The 22,605-nt window shown below is 41.9% G+C and overlaps 1 protein-coding gene across 2 annotated transcripts in view; it reads right to left on the bottom strand.

Annotated features, from left to right (window-relative positions):
- Nucleotides 1–22,605, bottom strand: part of LOC126092532 (zinc finger SWIM domain-containing protein 8 homolog) — a 503,186-nt gene that overhangs the window by 45,069 nt on the left and 435,512 nt on the right. For both annotated transcript variants that reach the window (XM_049908174.1, XM_049908164.1), the window contains exons 16-18: nucleotides 21,923–22,037; nucleotides 21,339–21,619; nucleotides 18,554–18,765 (exon numbers count right to left, since the gene is read on the bottom strand). In XM_049908174.1, coding sequence (XP_049764131.1) covers nucleotides 18,554–18,765; nucleotides 21,339–21,619; nucleotides 21,923–22,037 — 608 coding nt within the window. The remainder of the gene's footprint in view (nucleotides 1–18,553; nucleotides 18,766–21,338; nucleotides 21,620–21,922; nucleotides 22,038–22,605) is intronic.

Genomic DNA, 22,605 nt, shown 5'->3' on the forward strand with positions numbered 1-22,605 from the left:
GTTTACTATTTCAGCTTTACGCTTGTCATCCTCTGTTTCAATGCCATCATCATCCCGGAGTGTCTGGATATGCTGTTTTGAGCCACTTACTGATTTAACGTAAGACCAGAACTTCCTAGGATTTTCTGTCAAGTCGGTACATAGAATTTTACTTTCGAATTCACTGAACGCTTCACGCATAGCCCTCCTTACGCTAACTTTGACATCGTTTAGCTTCTGTTTGTCTGAGAGGTTTTGGCTGCGTTTAAACTTGGAGTGAAGCACTCTTTGCTTTCGCAGTAGTTTCCTAACTTTGTTGTTGTACCACGGTGGGTTTTTCCCGTCCCTCACAGTTTTACTCGGCACGTACCTGTCTAAAACGCATTTTACGATTGCCTTGAACTTTTTCCATAAACACTCAACATTGTCAGTGTCGGAACAGAAATTTTCGTTTTGATCTGTTAGGTAGTCTGAAATCTGCCTTCTATTACTCTTGCTAAACAGATAAACCTTCCGCCATTTTTTTATATTCCTATTAACTTCCAAATTCAGGGATGCTGCAACGGCCTTATGATCACTGATTCCCTGTTCTTCACTTACAGAGTCGAAAAGTTCGGGTCTGTTTGTTACCAGTAGGTCCAAGATGTTATCTCCACGAGTCAGTTCTCTGTTTAATTGCTCGAGGTAATTTTCGGATAGTGCACTCAGTATAATGTCACTCGATGCTCTGTCCCTACCACCCGTCCTAAACATCTGAGTGTCCCAGTCTATATCTGGTAAATTGAAATCTCCACCTAAGACTATAACATGCTGAGAAAATTTATGTGAAATATATTCCAAATTTTCTCTCAGTTGTTCTGCCACTAATGCTGCTGAGTCGGGGGGTCGGTAAAAGGAGCCAATTATTAACCTAGCTCGGTTGTTGAGTGTAACCTCCACCCATAATAATTCACAGGAACTATCCACTTCTACTTCACTACAGGATAAACTACTACTAACAGCGACGAACACTCCACCACCGGTTGCATGCAATCTATCCTTTCTAAACACCGTCTGTACCTTCGTAAAAATTTCGGCAGAATTTATCTCTGGCTTCAGCCAGCTTTCTGTACCTATAACGATTTCAGCTTCAGTGCTTTCTATCAGCGCTTGAAGTTCCGGTACTTTACCAACGCAGCTTCGACAGTTTACAATTACAATACCGATTGCTGCTTGGTCCCCACATGTTCTGACTTTGCCCTGCACCCGTTGAGGCTGTTGCCCTTTCTGTACTTGCCCGAGGCCATCTAACCTAAAAAACCGCCCAGCCCACGCCACGCCACACAACCTCTGCTACCCGTGTAGCCGCTTGTTGCGTGTAGTGGACTCCTGACCTATCCAGCGGAACCCGAAACCCCACCACCCTATGGCGCAAGTCGAGGAATCTGCAGCCCACCCGGTCGCAGAACCGTCTCAGCCTCTGATTCAGACCCTCCACTCGGCTCTGTACCAAAGGTCCGCAGTCAGTCCTGTCGACGATGCTGCAGATGGTGAGCTCTGCTTTCATCCCGCTAGCGAGACTGGCAGTCTTCACCAAATCAGATAGCCGCCGGAAGCCAGAGAGGATTTCCTCCGATCCATAGCGACACACATCATTGGTGCCGACATGAGCGACCACCTGCAGATGGGTGCACCCTGTACCCTTCATGGCATCCGGAAGGACCCTTTCCACATCTGGAATGACTCCCCCCGGTATGCACACGGAGTGCACTTTGGTCTTCTTCCCCTCCCTTGCTGCCATATCCCTAAGGGGATTACGCGCCTGACGCGCCTGACGTTGGAGCTCCCAACTACCAGTAAGCCCACCCTCTGCGACCGCCCGGATCTTGCAGACTGAGGGGCAACCTCTGGAACAGGACACGCAGCCATGTCAGGCCGAAGATCAAATTGTGCAATAAGAAAGTTACGAGGAAAGTAAATAATAAAAGCAATAAGAAAGTTATGAGGAAAGTAAATAAATTACACTGAGTGTCAACACGGTGAGGAAAGTACAAACAATAGGAACGCAGTACATGTGTCAACAGTGTCAGTCTTATTGTTTATGCTTCTAGTCACTCTGAATTTCAACATTTGAGGAATAACACAGTGTGCAGCAATTAATTGCTATATATTGTGCAAATGGGATGAACTGTTTTTGCAGACATGTTCATTCATTGTGTTATTCATTACATGTGACCCAATTTGTAGTTCTGACGTGTTTATTGAACCATTCAATACCATATTTACTCGAATCTAAGCCGCACTCGAATCTAAGCCGTACCTGAAAAATGAGACTCGAAATCAAGGAAAAAAATTTTCCCGAATCTAAGCCGCACCTGAAGTTTGAGACTCGAAATTCAAGAGGTGAGAAAAGTTTTAGGCCACACCTCCAAATCGAAACAAAGTTGGTCCATTGTAATATGAGACACAATTTAGGTCGAATAAATGACGATACAGCTACAGTAGTTTGGTTTGAGTCGTAAGCTTAGCAGTTAAGCTGCACCAGGTAGCCATTGCTAGGCGTCAGTCGCTCCGTCTGTATTTATACGGGTACTGTTCTTTTTTCACGTGCTTCGTCTGGTTTGAATTGATTGCTTATTTTTCTTTGATCTGATAAGTGCCGTTCTCTTTGTTATAGGTGTTTACGTCACTCTAAGCTGAAAATGCATTACTGTACTGTACTGCATTGTTTGTCGCATTCTGATAATGAGTGTTTACGACCTGTCACCGTTCGCGGCATGGCTTGCTTTTGTGCGTGCTACCGCCGCTTAGGCGCTTACAATTAAAAAAAAGAAAGAGAGGAATCGTATCATTATCGAAACAATGACAAGAGAATGCTATTTGTTGTTACTTACACTGCTGCTTTCTTTGGTAATGATCAACAAGAACCAAATAATAGGCTGCGTATGATAGAAGATGTTCTGAACGAGAGTCTAGCAAAAATTTTTCTCAGTCTGAAAATTTTTGCAGACGCTTCTTTAGTACATTATATTCTGCACAGAAATTAGTCATCTTAGATTTAAAAATCTAGTCAATTGCCGTGCTTCAATTCTGACTGTATCACTATTAGGCATAAGAATAATACGAATAAAAACATTACATGATATGTATATTCTTCCGCGTTTGTTGTTGTCTCACTCTAGTTTCATATTTTATTAGGCAGACAGGATTTAAACGAGATAGCAGCAAATACGAAAGAATGCATGGTAAAATGTTTATATTCGTATTATTGTTATGGTGAAGAGAATACTGCGTGTGATTCACAATTCATAAAAGTTCCTATTAGCAACCATCTCTTCTGACAGGTAGGAAAAATTCAGAACGTAGAGTTGGCCATATTGACAAACATCCCAAACAGTCTTGCCAGTCGGATTTTCGTAGTACATAGAAATGCTGCTACATTCGAAGGTGAACAATACGGAATTTGTATTTACTTCGTCGGATAATGTACGAAAATGCAGTGGTTCGAAACTCGGGGCGGAGAAAAAAGCTCGTCTTCCACCTTTTTTTAATTTTTTACTGATGCAGAGGTTTTGGCGCCAGTATTTATCTTTGTGCCTGCAAAGCATGCCCGTGTAGCGCTACACATATTCAAAGGCAGAAGTTAGTTGTGGCGGCACCTACCAACATTTTTCAGAACTTCCACTTACTTTGCACTCGATTCTAAGCCGCAGGCGGTTTTTTGGATTACAGAAAATGGAAAAAAAGTGCGGCTTAGATTCGAGTAAATACGGTAAACCCTAACTACATAAATTTGACACCGATATTTTTATGAACTGTTAATTTCAATTAGCTGCTGATGGCTTATTATTTTTTCATGCAATAACCTTATTTCAGTGTTACTGCCATTTTCAGTATTACAATTGTCATAAATTATCATCTAATTGACAGCATCTAGACCATGTACAATGATTGTAGGTGTACTAGAAAATGGCAACAGTGTCAATATAATCTTACTGTTTGAAAGAATAATGTAACATCCAGCTGCTGTGACTGCTGTCCACCTCATGGCAGTCGCTACGTTACGGCAAGAGAAATTGTATGACTTGAGAGTATCTAACAGAACACTGCTTTTAGAGTTTTCTATCATCAAATCAGTATTAAAGTTACCAATTATTAAAATTTTAGGGCTCATATATAAAAGCAGGCGCATTAACAGTATTTGCAAAAAAATAAATACAGTGACAGGTTGATTTAAAAGGGTTATGATCCATGCAAATAATGCAATCTGGTAAATGAGCACAGGATAAGGCCTGCCTTTGCCTTCATTCCTGTAGACCCAATGGCATCAATAACTACTTTGTTAGCATAGAGTAAAATACTTAAATGAAACTCCAGGCTCAGAGTAACATGAAAAAAATAAAAAAGCTGTTGCACTATTGAAACCTAGAACTAAGTAAAGTAATTGTAAAAATAATGAATTCATATAAGCACCTAGAGAGTGCAAGGTATGTTCAGCGTGTCCTCCACAGCCCTAAGGACAATCAATCCAGAGCTTGCTTAGTCACTAGCTGTAGTAATCAACAAATGTTTAGCCTTCACAAAATTCTTGAAACTGGCACAGATAGTACCAGTCTAGAAAAAATGATGACCCATGTGAAGATCCAGTTTTAGACCAATTTCATTATCAATAATCCCCCTTGCCAGGACCACCACATTAAGAAGTAGACAGAGAATTAAAAGTCTGTGGTAACCTAGTTAGGAATAATAGCCATTTTCAGTCAGTATGTGTTTTTATGGTTCATCAGTGTAAAAAAAAAAAATAAAATAAAAAAAAATAATAAACCTAGGAGATTTCATTATGAGGCAAAAAATATATAATTACCTAAGAAGAGAAACAGAAATACTAAGCTGCCAGCTTTCTGGAACACCGGACAGTTTTCCAGTAGTTGATCTAAAAATGTTCAACACATTGCTTCAAGAAGTAAACAATTTTCGTTACGTGTTCCATTAAAAATGTTGTCATTAACTTTCTTTGTGTGTAATGTGATAAATAATTTAAGTTTGATGCAGTCTGTCCAGTATTGAAAAAAGACACATACCTAGTAATAAAGTATATGTTGGACAGAAACTTTTGTCCCAAAGCTAATTCACGAGATAAATTCTTTAAATATATTATCTTAATCGTATGACTGAGATCACTTTTGATCAAAAGTACTAATACCCCACCAGTTTTCATATTTGATCTAAAATACCCAGTTAAATATTTGAAGCCAACTGGACTACACATTTCGCATTCGTGTTCCTCAACAGATCTTCCACCACGAGGCTGCCTCCAGCCTTGTGCCAGTCAACGTGTTAAGCCATTGCACATTCTGGCACAGTACAACACACTGCAATACTTCTAGAAGTAGTTCAGATGTATTTCTCAATGGTTCTATATGTATGTGGATTGAGGCCAGATATTCACAATATTTAGCATAGGTTTATCATTACCTGACTGTGTACTTAATGATGATTGTAATTTAATAGACTGACTTGAAAGGACAGAGCTTGGTCATCACTGCAAGTTTCCTCATGTTGAAGACTACTGATAGTTTTCTTCAATTTTATCACTTTGACTTTGGCTCAAGTTACATACTGGCACCCACCCTTCACCCCCACCCCTCCATCAAAATCTTGGTTGTGGTGACAGACTAATCTGTAGTGCAGCCCAAGGTCTTGGTTATCTCCCCCCCCCCCCATTTTTTTTTAATGTGGCAATCTGATTGAACTGAAGGTTGACCAAGCCAACAATTGTGAAAGCAGAAAATCTGACTGTTGTTACAAATTGAGCAGGGCCAAAGACTAATGTTTACATCTATGCCATACTGAAAAATGCAAGTGGGGCCTACTATGTAAGTTTTACCTCAACTTTTTCAATAACTTTCTTATATTTAAAAATACAAGAGGTTCACTGTTGTCTTCATTATCTGTGGAGGTCACATCAGTAATAAATAAATCACTTTGTTTGTATCCATTGTCTGACACTTCAGGTGCCGATGATACATCCCAATTTTGCAGAAATGTTGCTGATATTTTCTGTCATTCAGCTGTATCATGTTTTGGTAGTGGAACACATTGAGAAGATCTCTTCTTCTTTGTTGAGAACAGCATTCTCTGGGGAACAATTTTCCTCTTGGAACTTGGCCCATCACTTCTGGAAACAAATACACTGTGGACATCATTACGGATTGCAATTAAAGTGCCTTCCAAGGAGGTTACGTGCTTGTCATGCACTCCAAGTTTCCTGTTTGTTGAAATTCCTCAAACAAGTTCTAATAACTTGGATGTCAACATGTCATCCTGATACAATATGGTTGCATGATCATTGGACGCCCTTCTGCTGGCCTGTGCCAGTATTTCTGTGTTTCATTTACAACACATGCATCCGCACTTGAAATCAATTGTTTGTTTTCATTGTTTCAACTATCTGCAGGCTGCTGCAAAGTTATAATCTTCTGACACACAGTATGTGTGTGTTTACACATCTTCCACTTAATGCTTGAATCCACACATGAGCAAGACTACTTGTATAGACATGTATTATACTTTTCACACCTTAATTTACATTTACACCCCTCCTCATTATCCCTGACAGAACATATTTCTTGCACATTTGAACAAGATGATGTTTCCCAACCATCAACCACCTTGATAATGGGCTTTTGTTTTTTTGCTTCACATCTTCACTTAAATTGAGCCTATGGTGAATCTCAGTTTGTGGGTGAGCTTTCCTTTTGTCAGGACAAGGAGTCTGTTGAACATTTTTTCCTTAACAAATGAAATCAGAGCAACTATTGCTTTGTCTAGATGTTTCACACACACTCTTTCAGATAAAAATATTTAACTGCACGATGCATTCACTCCAAATGCATATTTGTATTTATGCCAGCATTTAATCTGTGGCAATAAGAGCAGCACTGTGAATTATGCAAGTAATGTCCTGTAAGAAAGAACCAAATTCAGATGTGTCTGGATCCCTCTTAAGTTTTTCGACAGCAACTGGAAATACCAGTTCAAGTGCAGCCACATTCCTCTCCTCCAATGACACTCTGACAAGTTTATAAGCTTGGGCTTGTTTCCCTAGTCCTGTAATTTTCCACCCAAGGTTTCTTCTCCATGTTTCGTCCACATGCCAAGTGCAAAATAGTCTCTTCACTGGTGCGTCCGTTACTGCATTTCATGCATTACAGAAAGAGTTAGCCAAATGAGGCATTAACATCTTGAGTGAAATTTTATCTACCTCAGATCTTATACAACCCAGAAATATGAACATCATTAGGTTATCAATCCCATTTGATATAAGAAAGGCACAAGGGAACCAGTAATATATCATCTAGTACAAATAATGTTGACAGTTCAAAATTGTAGCCATTCAGTCCATGTCTTGTGTCCATACACACACAATCATTCTATATTTTTTCAGAATTTCTCTCCGAGCTTGATTAATTATTATTAGAACAAAATCACTGCTCTTTAGGCTTGGATGAGCTTCATTAACTATTTCTTGAGGCTCATATAACAGCACACAATGATTCTCATCTGAGCCTATTTCATGTACCCAGGCCTGTAAACTAACTGTGTGGTTCTGATGTTTCACTGAAATACATAAGTTTTAAGAACATTCAATGTTTGCAAGATCCTGAGTCTTATATGACAAATCATTTCCAGTTCAAAACCAGACTGAATCTCTCACTTCGTCCATTATAGCTTGAAGAGGGACTTTGCTGGCAAAGTCTGCAGCTATACTGGCGTTCTCTTTCGGTTATTGCAATATGACGTAAGTCACAGTCGTGACCAGGCTTCAATATTGCCTGGCGTGGGCCACCTGTGGTTTGGGTAACTGTAATATGTGCTGGGCACATTCCACCAATTTTTTTGCTTCCTTGCACTTTCAAGTGCCTGAGAGCCTTACTTTGTGAAATAAAGTGATCCGAACAATGGCAAATATAATATTATTCACTGTGCCATCAACAGCCACTTCAGAGCCACAGTTTTTAACAAAGGCTGCCTTTGTTGTTTTCTCTGTATCTAGTTTCCCCTCCCCAAAATTGGAAAATGACACGAATTAAATATTTTCTGTAGTAACTTTAACATTATGCACTGTTCCTAAATGGTCTAAATAACACTGTCTTGACCATGTTTCAAAATCACATGCATAGCACAATTTCTTCCCTCCCATTTTATCATTTGAGATCTTACTATGACAATCTCGCTGATTGTGCTTGATGTTGTGTTCATAATTGAATTTTTTATTACAGGCTCCACACTGATAAATATAAGACTTATGTTCTTTCTGGAGATAATTTTTCTAAGTGAACCTTCGAAGCACATTCTCTCAGATGTTTGTTAAATTTATACTGCTTTCCACACACTGATCACTTCAACCACTTATGTTCACTCATATCAACAGAAATAGAAAAATGTTTCACATTTTAATACAAAACATGCAAACAGCAGCTTTCTTTAGTAGCTATACTCACGTGTAAAAAAAACAATGGAGGAAAAACATCTTTCTCGTTTTTCGTCTTGTCTTGCCTCACCTCACTGCCTGGTGGTCACGTGACCGAAACCCAAGATATCTCAAATGACTCGCTGAAGATAATGCCTAGCTGCAGCATTACATACTAGATATTGTGACATCACGAGCTGTGACCCTAGGACGCTTAGGTTTCAATGCCGAGTTTACATTGTAGCATAGTCACCAATAGCATAGTACGAGATACAAAATCGCGATATTTATTGCTTTGAAACTTGTTATCATTTGACAGCTGGAGTGACACTGGCACTTCTAGCACAGAGACAGCCAACAGTAAGATGAAAGTTTGTTTTTAATTATTTTTTAATTAATTTATGAAATAGTTATATTTTTACATTCCAGTTGTCAGGCTACATGAATGATTGTGAAATAAATGTAAAAAACAGACAAATTCACTGATCCATGTCTTAGTACATCATAGTCGTGGAAAAATATTTTAAAATTTTGTTTATATTTGTAGCTTATTCCACATAAAAACAAGAAAATATAATGGAATTATTTCCATTATGAGATGCATATATTTTTGTTGATATCGATTTTTACTGTGATAAGCACTTTTCTTGATATGTAACAATTTTGCTTGGAATCTAACGATTTCCACATTATTAGACTTCACTCGAGTTTCCAGCGCACAAATATTTTTGAACTTAATTACTTTTCCTTCAAAAGACAACTATGTTATAGATATTTGCCGTTTGTGGCACAGTTCTAGTAATGATGGCAGAACTGTTTTCTTCTACATTTTCGCTTTATTGCATTTTGACATTTTATCAAATGGCTCTGAGTACTATGCGACTTAACTTCTGAGGTCATCAGTCACCTAGAACTTAGAACTAATTAAACCTAACTAACCTAAGGACATCACACACATCCATGCCCGAGGCAGGATTCGAACCTGCGACCGTAGGTCACACGGTTCCAGACTGAAGCGCCTTTAACTGTACGGCCACACCGACCGGCTGACATTTTATCATCACATCTGCACGGTTTTCCTCTTCAGTCACAGTAGTGTCCATTTATTTGGTATGTTACATAACACGAGTATTGCATTCCATAAAAGTTTCCCCAAGTTTGTAACAAACGGATTTGACTGGAAGTCTAGTGAACAACAGTTCATGTTGTTGTGAAGATATGCCGTTCTACAAAATGTCAGGTCTACTATTGTTTACTAGCAATTTTTTGTTTTAAAATAAAATGACATGCTTCAGTATATGTTTGTGGATTACAATAGAATCATAAATAAACCATTTCACATTTAGAATGAGATTTTCACTCTGCAGCGGAATGTGCGCTGACATGAAACTTCCTGGCAGATTAAAACTGTGTGCCTGACAGACTCAAACTCAGGACCTTTGCCAAAAGCATTTGACTGCAAAAGGCGGAGGTCCTGAGTTTGAGTTTTGGTCCGGCACACAGTTTTAACCTGCCAGGAAGTTTCATACCAGTGCACACTCCGCTGCAGAGTGAAAATATCACTCTGGAAACATCCCACAGGCTGTGGCTAAGCCATGTCTCTGCAATATCCTTTCTTCCAGGAGTGTTACTTCTGCAAGGTTCGCAAAAAAGCCTCTGTCAAGTTTGGAAGGTATGAGACGAGATACTGACAGAAATAAAGCTGTGAGGACGGGTTGTGAGTCATGCTTGGGTAGCTCACATGGTAGAGCACTTGCCCGAGAAAGGCTAAGGTCCCAAGTTTGAGCCTCAGTCTGGCACACAGTTTTAATCTGCCAGGAGGTTCATTTCATATCTCTCTGGGACCTCAGAAACTACAGACAGACAAATATGATGTATCTTTTTTATTACACTACATGTGCTGTCCCTTGTGAAAGCTATGTTACAAATCACTAAAAATGATGCCATTCGCACTCAACCAATATTGTATTCAAAAGTGTAGTTTACTGTCTTCTGTGGGATATGCCGATACCATAACTGTCTTGGCCAACATGCTGTGAAGCATACCTCACCATACATCTACTCAAATGAGTAGTGCACATACGGTAGCAACACAACATCTACACACTGTTGGTAGCAACCACTTCCACACATATGTTCAATGACTTTAAAAGGAGTACATGTGTAAGACAGGCACACAGGTCTGAAGTTCCTTATAGACACTGGCTCCAACTTCAGTGTGTTGTTTGTCTGCCATGCGCTGGACAGCAAACAGGAAATTGAGCAGTGATGACAGTCAAAAACTCTGCAATCAACACTTAGGGACACAAAGTGTTCACCTTCAACACTGGTTTCTCCATGCCTTTCATGCAATCACTAATAATCACTGATATCCAGAAACTTATTTTAGGTGCAGATTCCTTGCACATTTTGCACTAGCAGCTGATCTGCATGGAACATGGTTACTGAACTCAGTTGACAACAATGCACCATCAGGGACTAATGCCTTCCTGCTTAAAGTGTGTTACTGAAAATCAATTATGGATGCACCTCTAACAAACAATGCACAATCACAACACAGAAGTCTTCTGAGGACCACTCAAACCACGAAGTGAGATGCAGGTACAGGTTCACCACAATGATGTCATGCACAGTACAGTACCCACATTCAGAATACACCAGACAGGCCATCTTACTGCCATGATGCCACTGTATCCAGATTTGTAAAACATACACTCACAATGGACATGTTCCACAACCTCCAGGAGAGTTTAAGTCGGGCAGTGTTACTCACTCAGTATCTCATGCACACCTGGCTATAGCCACTGACGCAAGTCAGTTCGCAATCAGAGCAGCACTCCAACAAGTAGACCAACACTGGCAGCCACTCAAATTTTTCTCTATAAGATTGTAACCAACCCAACATAAATGGAGTGCACATGACACAAAGCTGTTAGCGATTTTCAAAGCAGTTAGATACTTCCAACCTCAAATAGAAGCTTGACCAGTAAGTATTTTTACAAACCACAAACACATTACTTCAGTGTTCAAGAATGTTAGTGACAAGTGCTCACCTAGACAGTTTCAATATGCTGTGTTCATAAGCCAGTTTGTGATGACTTTCACCAAGTAGAAGATACTGAAAAATTAATGGCCGACTACTTTCCTCGTATTTGTGGTGTGGCAGAGATTACAGACTATAGAAAACTTCCTGTAAAACAGGCCACAACTGTTGTCGAACAACTCTTCTATATGGCTGTACCCAACTGTAACTGGAAACTGTGGTGTGATGTATCTCTGAACAAACCACATCCATTCATTTTGCATAAGTTCTGCAAGACAGCATATGACTGCATCCTTTGCTTACCTCAACCGGGAGCACCAACTCTATGATCAGATTGCTTCCAGATCACTTTGTGTGGCCTCTCATGGAGGAACATGCACCTGCATGGACACGTTTCTGCGTACTGTGTCAACTGAGTAGTAAAGTTGGTTGTGATATTTGTGCCGACTCTGGAAACTTCTAAGGTGCAACGGCTATATTTGCTCATATTCAAACAACTAAGGTCATATGCGCAAAAAAAAAAGAAGAAGAAGAAGAAGAAGAAGAAGAAGAGGAGTTAAAAGATACTATATGTTAAGCCCAATCGATGGAAAGAGAGACAGCTAAAAACAAGGACTTCCTCTTAGAGAAATGTTCACAGAGTGCACCATAGAGAAAACGGAGGTACTGAACTAAAGATTAAATGTCCTTCACCATAAGACAGCAACACAGAGAGCATCAGGAGGCATTGGAGAACCAGCGGGCCTAGTTACGAAGACTGCAGCTTTGGCAGCAGCCTCTTTTCCCATCAGACCAATGTGACCAGGGACTCACATTAACATCACAGTGATTCCATCAAGCATGAGGAAGTGGAACCTTTTGTCGACCCGTTGCACTAAGGGATGGGCTGTGTGTAGCACACAGAGGCCTGAAGGGCACTGAGAGAATCGAAGGAGATGACACAATTGAAAAGCCTGTGTCCCTGGACATACAACATGGCTTGATAAAACGCAAAGAGCTCTGCTGTAAATACTGAGAAGTGTTCCAGAAAGCAAAACCGAAAATTTTTGGTGGCAATGGCAAAGACACACCTGACACCACGGTCAGTCCGAGAGCCATCAGTGTACACAAAGGTATTATTGCTAAGTTCCATGCAAAGATCAAGACTCTTAGAGCAATAGATCAAATCTAGAGCAGTAGCCCTAGGAAGAGAATGAAGTCCAACGTGAACAAGGGGCACTGCATAAAGCCAAGATGGTGAAGTGTTCACACCCACCAGGAAAGGGGCAGGTAGTGTGAAGTTAAGCTGCTGGGACAATAGCTGAAAGTGACCTCCAGGATATAACAGAGAAGAGGGATGTGCCCCAAGCTGGTGGTTAAAGGAGGCATAGGGTGGGTGACCAGGCATGGCAGACAAACAGCATGCTTATCTGCTAAGTAGAACATCATGCTGGCATGCCAGCAGTAGTTCAGCAGCTTCTGTATACAGCAGCTTCTGCATACAGACTCTCAACCAGCCTACAGTAAAAGGCACCAGTGGTCGAACGGATGCCACAGTGGTGGATTGTATTTAGACAGTGTAAGATGGATGGATGCACAAGTCGGACACCATAGCCTAGTTTTGAATGGATGTGGGATTGGTACAAATGGAGGAGGCTGGTCTAATCCGCTCCCCAGGAAGTACCACATAAGACAAGTGTGACACTGAGGAACTGGGTACAGTGGGTTGCCAGGTAAGACGTCAGATGACCACATAAGTTTTTTATTGAGCAAGAAGAGCCCCAGGAATTTTGTAGTTTCTGCAAACAGAAGAACAACAGTCCCAAGATGTAAAGATGGTGGAGAAAACCCATTGCGCCGAAAGAAATTCATACAAATTGTTTTGTCAGTGGAAAAGCAAAACCCACTGTTGATGCTCCACAAGCAAAGACTATCAAGACATCACTGTGAACAGAAAGGGAGCCGGACATTCCAGCTGGAGACACGCCATAATAGGATTAATGGCGACAGCAAAATCGAAGACGCTCAGAACAGAGCCCTGAGGTAACCCATTTTTCTGGATAAAGGTGTCCAACAAGGCAGAACCCACATGTTCCTTGCAGTCCTCCAGCAGGTGTCTTAGGCTTTCTCCAAATCAAAAAATATGGCCACAGTCTGGTTTCCGCAGAAAACAGTTCATGGCATAGGTTGACAAAGTGATGAGTGTCAACTGCAGAATGGCGCCCTCAAAATCCACATTGTACAACGGTTTGTATATTTCGAGACTTGAACCACCATGAGCAAGGTGCTGCAACATCTGAATGTTAACATCGTCCGGCCCTGGGGTGAAAGTGAGAGCATGAACTAGTTCCTGCATAGTAAAGGGAGCATTGTAGCATTCACAATTCGAAAGGAGAAGAGTATCACACAAGTCTCCTCCACTTATCACTGATGAAGGAAGGCAGTTTGATAGTGTGTGGAGCTCGAAATCTCTGCAAAATAGCAGCCAAAGGAACTGGAGATAGCAACAGGGCCCACAATGACATCATCTGCTATGGTCAGGCTGGAAATTCGGAAATGGACCTAGATTCCAGAGAGCTATTGGAGGTTGGCACACACAACAGGAGAGGAAATAGAACTGTTAAAAGAACTAGTAAATGAAATCCAGCTAGTTTTCCTCCTATCCTGAAGAACACAATGACACTGCACATGCAACTTTTTATATTTATAATGAATGCAGTGTGCCACTGTGGGATGACTGAAAAATGCGGAGAGCACGTCTCCACACATTAATTGTGCCGCAGTATGCCTCAGTCCAACATGGGACCGGGACATGGCATGGTATGGTATAGGTGAAGTGTGATAAATTGAACTTTCTGCAGTGGTAAGGATAAGCCTGTAAGGTATTCTACCTTGTCATCACAACTGGGAAAATGTTGTTCATCATCAAAGGTCTCCAGGGAGGATTAAAGCCTCCAGTTGGCCTTAGAAAGCTGCCAGTTGGGTTTACACACAGGTGGGGTAGGAGTCAGCAAATTGATATCATACGAGAAACGGTCACTCGAGTACATGTCAGAGAGAACAGACCACTCAAGATGACGCGCAAGCTGGGTATTGAAGAATGAGAGGTCCAAACGGAACAGGTGTGCGTGGAGTCTGAAAGGAACGCGTGTGCTCCAGTGGTAAGGAAGATGAGGTTGAGTTGACTGAGGTGGTCAGCCAAGAGGGCACCCCTCTGACAGGTTCTAGGAGAGCCACAAAGGGGATGGTGTGCATTGAAGTCAACAAGCCACAAAAACAGTTGAGGGCATTGCCCACCAAGCTGGAGAAAGTCCGCCCTGGTGACACCAATTGAGAAAGGGGTGCAGATGGTACAAAGGGAAAAGGCGAAGCAAGGGAGGAAAATCAAGACTGCAAAAGCTTGCAGCCAGTTTTTCAATGAGATGGTCTGACTATGAACATAATTCTGGATGAGCATGACTCCCCTACGAGATGGAAAGCCATCCTCAGGGGGAAGGTCGAAGTGGACCGGAAAGAAATGCGAGAGGCCAAGGCAGAACGAGGATGCAATTTTGTTTCCTGGAGGCAGAGAACAATTGCGACACTGCAATTCCAAGAGCAGCCGTAATTCCTCCTTGTTGGATCTAACGCCACGAACATTGCATTGGAGGAGTCATGATGCGGAAAGGGGAGGAGGGGAAAAATGAAAGGGTGTCACCTTGGTGGCTACCGAGCACCAGCCTTTGAAGATTCACTTGCTCAGGGCACAGAGGCTGGAGGATTCTGATCCATCAGACCTAAAGACGCATCGATATTCTCCCTCGGTTGGTCTGCGGTTTTCAAGGCAGAAAAATGGTTGGCGGTGCGCACCAATGAAACTGAGGTTGATCGGGTGAGACTATCACACAGCAACACTGCTGAAAAGGATCTCAGAGTCAGCGAAGGAGAATACAGTTTGCCTTTGATTTTTTGGAGCCTTTGCGGTTGGCAGACAAAGATTCAGTTGTTTGTTGGCTAGAGGGACATAAAAAGTCTTTGCAGGATTATTCCTTATGTCCTTGCTGGCCTGCTGATTGTGTAGCAGGTGATTTCACTGCCGGACGTGAAAATATGGTGGCTTGTTGCACAGCTGGAGGAGGAGAAGGAGATAGGGATGCTATAGTGACACTGGGTGATTTAACAACTACCAAACCGAATTGAAGGTCGCTAGTCCGCTTGGTTATCTCCTTTGAGGAGTGAGGTGTAGCAAGAACGGTACTGTAGGTGACAGATGGTAAAATGCAGAGCTTTCGACTAGCCATTAAATTGTGAGCAACACCTTAAGGTACTTTTTCCTACACCTGGATCTCCTGAATGGCCCGCTCATCAAGACACACGGGAAATTCTAGGGATGAGGCTTCATGGCACCACTGCAACTGGTACAGTGGGGAGAAGGAGGTGGACAATCACCCTCGAGAGCATCCCTACCACATGTAACACACTTGGCAGGGTTGGATAGGACATTCGAGTGTGGCTGTAACGTTGATACTGGTAGCAGTGCATCGAGTTTGGAATGAATGACCCTACTGTGATGACTTCATAGCCTGCTTTGATCTTTGATGCAAACACTACTCTATCAAACATGGAAGGAGAAAAAAAAAATAAATAAATAAATAAATAAATAAATAAATAAATAAATAAATAAAAGAGTTCATGTAAGCACTAAGGATGCAGCAACCTTCATCACCCAATGCACTGCAGTGATGCCCTGATCAATCAGAGAGATAAGTCTGGATTTCTCCCCTTGGTCATACCAACAGGCAGCCTAGTGTAAATTATACCATGCGAAGAATTCAGGGTTCAGTGGGCCTCGACACAAACAGGATAGCCATGGAGGAGTCAAGTCGCAAGCAGTTGTTGGGCTTGAGAATCACAATTCATCTCCAAAATCAAAGTGCCATTGTGTAAACAAGATCAGGATTTCACATAGCCTGCAATTGCAATAACTTTTTGAATAATGATCAAATTAAACATTGCAAAGGACTTACTCTCTTCAGTACGTGAAGCCAGGAGAAACTGAGATGCAGCTGGGAGAGTCTCAATTATTAGCCTCATTCTGTTTACATTTACTAGACGTAGACTGAGATGAAGACGACTGGTTCATTGTGAGAAAATCCTCTATGATTGCCAGTGTCTCCGATGGGTGCACTCGTTCCAAATTCCTCCCCCCCCTCCCCCTTCAGAGGGGGCCACCACCTTAGGTGATTGTTCACACTTCAGGTCACACCTCCTGAACTCCTGACAGAGGGACCAAATGACAATTTGAGAAGGTAACAGCTCAGGCAATCACCCTCCCTGGGTCTGGCCTGTACCAGGGAGTATGTGTAAACTCACCTGTCGAGCCAGGGCTGGGAATTTACATGTTTCCAAGTCACCTGTTATGTGCCAAACGCATGGGCCAGCCTTCAGGTGCACACTGGGAGGAAGAAGAAAAAGAGGAACCTCAAACTGTGAAGCAGAGGGCAGATAGGAGAAGGGGAATGAAGAAAGGAAGAAGGAAAGAAAGAAAGACCGACAGAAAGAACAATGGATTGACTGTTCTGATGTCAAGCTACTGAAAATTCAGAAAATATTCCCAAAAATATACTAGACATGTTCCACACAAGAATGGCAAGAAAATAGACTAGCAGCACAGAAGGGAAAAGGTACCGCAAAGGCTGGGGGTGCATGGTAGCCAAGCACAAGCTCACCAAAGAGTGGCAAGCCACCTAGGAGGATAGCAATAGATGTATGTGGTGGGTGGAAGCAGCCCTGATCACTGACATCTCAGATGAGACTATGACAAAAACACTTAGGTATACATGGATTGTGATTTTATGGTGCCCTCTCCATGTTATAACCAATCAAGGCCACCAGTTTGAAACCACTCCGATCCTGAAACTAGCCAAATTGTGCAGCTTTTACCAACAACACACAATCAACTACCACCCCTCTAGTAATGATACAGAATATCAGTGACACAGAACCTTAAAGGCATCATTAATATGTCACTTCCCTTATTCTTCAAAGGCCTCTGACCAGTGTAAAAATCTGATATTGGAGCATCCATACTTGGACTGGCTTATGGTAGCCTCAATGCTTTCCAGTAGACTACTTAGTGCAAGTGCAATCATCAGGGCTTGTAAACAGATTTGCTAGTGATACTCCATATGGACTCAGTCAGATTGGCACTACAGCCACGATACAATGGTCCTTTCCCACTGTTGAGTAGAGGGGATCACACCATGGGGCTTCCTATACAATAGCACACCCTTTAAAATATCTATTGAACAATGTCAGTCAGTCATGGATTTTACCCTCAGCAGTCATGGATACCTCGCCAACACGTCACACTACAAACAGTCAACAGTCACCAGATCGAACTTCCCAAACACTGACTGACCCTGCCTCACAGCTTGTGTATTGTGTACACCCCTGCACTGCAGCCAACAGTTTTCCTGCCACTGCAACATCTGACCCACAAGAGCATGTCAATGAATCCAATTTAATTACCAGGATATTCCTGGTGCTCCACACTACTTGGGATGCAGGAAGAGGTTGAAGAGGAGGCAGGGCATGTACGGCAGTCACAAGACATACAAATGAACACTGACATGCTTAGTTTTGTTATCTTCACGATAATAATTTAAGATCAGTGCATTAACTTTCAGTTTCTTTTATTGGATGTTTTTGTATGCATTTGTGAAGAACAAAAAGTTAATTCTGTATGTTCTAAAGCTACGTGCAGTTATTTATGAGGACAACTAAGAAGTCACTAACTTATTGTAGATCTTTCATTCTCGTTTTTCCTCTTACCTAAGAACAATCCCATCTACGCAGAGATAAATATTTTAAAAATCCCCTCCCCCCCCCCCCCCCCCCACACACACACACACACACACACACACACACACACACACACAGAGAGAGAGAGAGAGAGAGAGAGAGAGAGAGAGAGAATAAAAAATGCATTCATGTAATAAGTTTCTGTAGTAAAAAAGAATGCCATATCATCTGTGGAGGCAGCATGTCACAGCCCATCAATTTTTTTTTTTTTTACACACACACAAAAATATATGAAAAACAATTACTATCCTCCCTACCTGCAATATAGCTCGCTGTATTTCATTTGGGTTGAGAGCATGTGCATGGGGCAAACAGGACAGCGCAAGCTCAGCTGCTGCCCGTACTATGTTGGCATCACAACCGCGCGAAGCTCTGTCAGCAATACTGACTGCTTCTGGTGGTGTAAGATGGCCTTCCCACGTGTCTATTAGGAAGGAAATAGCTGGTGCCCCAATCTCTGTGGCCTGACCTGGAGCAAGTAATACAAATAGATTTTTAATAAACAGTTTTTTAAATAAAATTACAGAAATACTAAATCAAAGTTCACATGTAAGTGTACTGCTATGCTGTTAGTGGAAAGTACAAGATGGAATACAAGTAATGGAAGGAACCAATTACATTGTCCTGATATTCAAAGTCGACTGGGGTGAAGAGTTATTGAGTGGAATATATGAATGAGAGGAGAAAGTAGGCAGATGGGGGCTGGGGGGTGACAAGTAGGAGAATACTAAGGCAAACCTGAGGTGTTTACTTTGTAAGAAAAAATGTGAAAAAAACACACAAAATAAACATGAGATGTAGAAAAATAACCACTTGAAGCGATTGTACAAGGAGCTGTGGAAAACAGAGTATTTGAGCAATGAAAAGGCAGAAGAAATTTACATTGGGAATTGTAGGATGAGAATATTTTGTTGTGTATAGAGAAAAATATTGCCTTTCAGATGATACTGTTCATGAATATCATATATGGAGATGTTGAGTAAAAGATAGGCGCAACAAAAAAGACTGTCAAACAAGTTAACTTTTGGTCAAAAGGCTTCTTCTAAATTAGACGACACACACACACACACACACACACACACACACACACACACACACACACACACACACAGGCAAACAAAACTCGCAAACACAACCACTCTCTCTGTCTGCCAAGGCCTTCTCTCCCTAGTCACTATCCCACCTCCTGAACTCCCACCATCTGGCCACAGAGGAGCATTCCCCTTGTGAGTCAGTACCAACCAGGACTCTAGCAACTTCATCACGTTCTCCATATGGGTTTCTAACTACCTCTCGCCGTGCCGTGAAATGAGGAAATGTCCTACCCACTATCCTTCCCACCCCTCCCAAAGTGGTATTCCGCCACTCGCTAAACCTACACAATATCCTTGGCCATTCCTACTCAACCCCTACTTTCAAGCCCTTGCCTCATGGCTCACATCCCTACAATAGAACTAGATGCAACACCTGTCCTATATATCCTCGCACCATCACCTAATCCAGTCCAGTCACAAACATCACTGACGGCCACCCATCAAAGGCAGAGCTATCTGTGAAACCAGTCATGTGATCTACAAGCTAAGCTGCAACCAGTGTGCAGTGTTCTATGTGGGCAAGACAACAAACAAGCCCATCTGTCCACATGAATGGACACCGACATACAGTGGCCAAGAAACAGCTGGACCACCCAGTTGCTGAGCATGCTCCCCCACACAACACCCTTCATTTAAATGACTGCTTCACAGCCTATACCATCTGGAGTCTTCCTATCAACACCAGCTTTTCTCAGTTGCGCAGGTGACAACTCTCCCTGCAATATATCCTACAGTCCCATAACCCTCCTGGCTCAACCTATGTTAGTCATCTTCCTTACCTCAGCCACTTTCCTGTTCCCATTCCAGCGTTACACAGCACTCATTCCACCAATGCATACAGTCTTTTTACTTATCTTATTTCCTGCCCCCCCCCCTTTTCCCTGCCCTCCCCCACCCTACCTTGACCTCCCCCAACCTCCATCTAACCTCCCCACTCCAACTTGCTGCCCTACCCTTCCCCACCTCACACTGTATGCGTCCATGAGCAGCACTTCACCATGTACACCTCTACCCTGCTATCCTCCTCTCCTCACCTCAGCTTCCTCTTTACTCCCACCATCTAGGTTGCTTCTACTATTACGCACAGCTGCTTACAGCTGGGCCTCGGCACCCAGAGGCAGTGGTCGTGTGTGTGTGTGTGTGTGTGTGTGTGTGTGTGTGTGTGTGTGTGTGTGTGTGTGTGTGTGTGTGGTCAAACAATATTATGAAAAGGATAGTTGCAACTCAGCATATAGCAGAGTTGCTGAGTCACAGATGCATGCAATAAAAAAGACTGTCAGAAAACGAGCTTTCGGCCAACAAGGCTCTCGTCAGTGATAGAACACACACACACACACACACACACACACATTCATTCCATCCTGGATTTTCCATTGCTGAATTTATGTTGTCTAATTCAGAAGAAGGCCTTTTGGCCAAAAGCTTCCTTGTTTGACAGTCCCTTTGTCATGCTTATAAGAAGCCAACATCTCCGCTATACAGTGAGTAGCAATCCATCATTTTCATTACAGTCATTATTCCATCCTGTATTTCCCATTGTTTGTCCATGTACATCATGCGAACAAATGACAGGAACAAGAAGAGGAGGAGGGGGGGGAGATTGAAAGATAAAATGAAGTTATTTGATGAATGAATAGTATTAAAACTGCAATTCAGTGGTCAAATGGGTGGGCAGAGAACATGCACTGCAGTTGAAGTTACTGCAATCGGTGACACAGGTTGCCATAAAAATACACCAATAGCGTTTTTTCTTTTAATATAGTTAAGCTCTGCTGGAATACCCATACCCAGATGTATTTTAATTGTAGTCTTCCCAAGTAACAATTTCTTCAAAATAATAACAAACAATAATTTTCATACGTAACTGTTTCACAACTGTACAAACAAGTGAGCTGAAAATAGGCTATTCACAATTTTGAGGAAAATGCATTATCACATCATATACTACCTGTTATCCAAGAGACATGTGAAGAGTATGTGCGGCTGAGCCAGTTTGGCGACACACAGTTGTGAAGTCCAAGTGCGTAAAGACCCAGCTGGAATGCACATATATGCAGCACACGGTGTGGGCCGTGATGATTCTGTGATGTGGAAGCCTGCGTGAAGAGTGACGTGCTGCTGTTGCCACCAGCCTTCAACAAAACTGTCTTGGCTAGTTCGAACATAAAGTGAGCACTAGCTTCAGATGGCTGGTTCGGGACGGACGGATATGCACGCTTGCCCTTGTACCTAATTAGAGATCAAATCATATGCAATCAGAGAAAAATTAAATTCACTCCTAAAAGTTATTACAATCCTTAGTTTAATTTTATGGATAAGAAATTGGGTGTAAAGTGATGAACAATTTAACAAAACTTTCATTCTCTCTCTCTCTCTCTCTCTCTCTCTCTCTCTCTCTCTCTCTCTCTCTCTCTCATCTCTCATCAGTACTCGTAAAAATAATCAGTTTATTTCACTTTATATGCTAACATTTTTGTTCACATGCAGGGGTCTTTTATGGTGATTATTCATAGATAATAAACAACTACTCACCGCGACTCCTTTGTACGAGGTGGTGGCATGGGGTTTGGAGGACTACTAATGCAAAGTCCCGACATTGCCTGCTCCAACTCCGCACTTGTTGCGCTGTGTGGACGACTGCCAGAACCTATCAAAGCAAATAACGATTTCTACCAATTAGTCATCAAAATTCTTACAAAATCTAAATCACTTTACCATATTGACCCAAATATAGGTTGTGTTTTTTTCCACAAAATTATGCCAGAAAAAATTAGGGCACAGCTTATCTGCATTGTGTGAACCTACAAATACCAATATATTTTTACATGAAAGAAACTTTAACTGCAGTCCTCATTCCTTAATTGCTGCACAGATGATAGGCTCAGTGGAGGTGAGAGTTCAAAACCGCAAGTATTCGATCTAGTCAGTAACATGAAATTTGAAGACCACCTCTAAATACATTATTCCAAGTGGCTTTTAGAATGCCATCATACACTGGCAAGATCAACAGACTACCAGTCAGCCTTATGTGTGAGAGGATACCCTCTTGATGGCACACAATATCACTAATGTTATCAACGAGGCTTCAAGAGGGGCTGCATATCCAATGGCCTGTAAGTTAGCAAGGACAAAGTACTTCTGGAGGAGAGTGACGAAAATATTTCTCACAATATGCTATCTTCCAGGGGTCCTAGTTCTGCAAGACAACTTCTAAA

The sequence above is a fragment of the Schistocerca cancellata genome, chromosome 1 (assembly GCF_023864275.1).
Source record: "Schistocerca cancellata isolate TAMUIC-IGC-003103 chromosome 1, iqSchCanc2.1, whole genome shotgun sequence".
NCBI classification, from domain to species: Eukaryota; Metazoa; Arthropoda; class Insecta; order Orthoptera; family Acrididae; genus Schistocerca; species Schistocerca cancellata.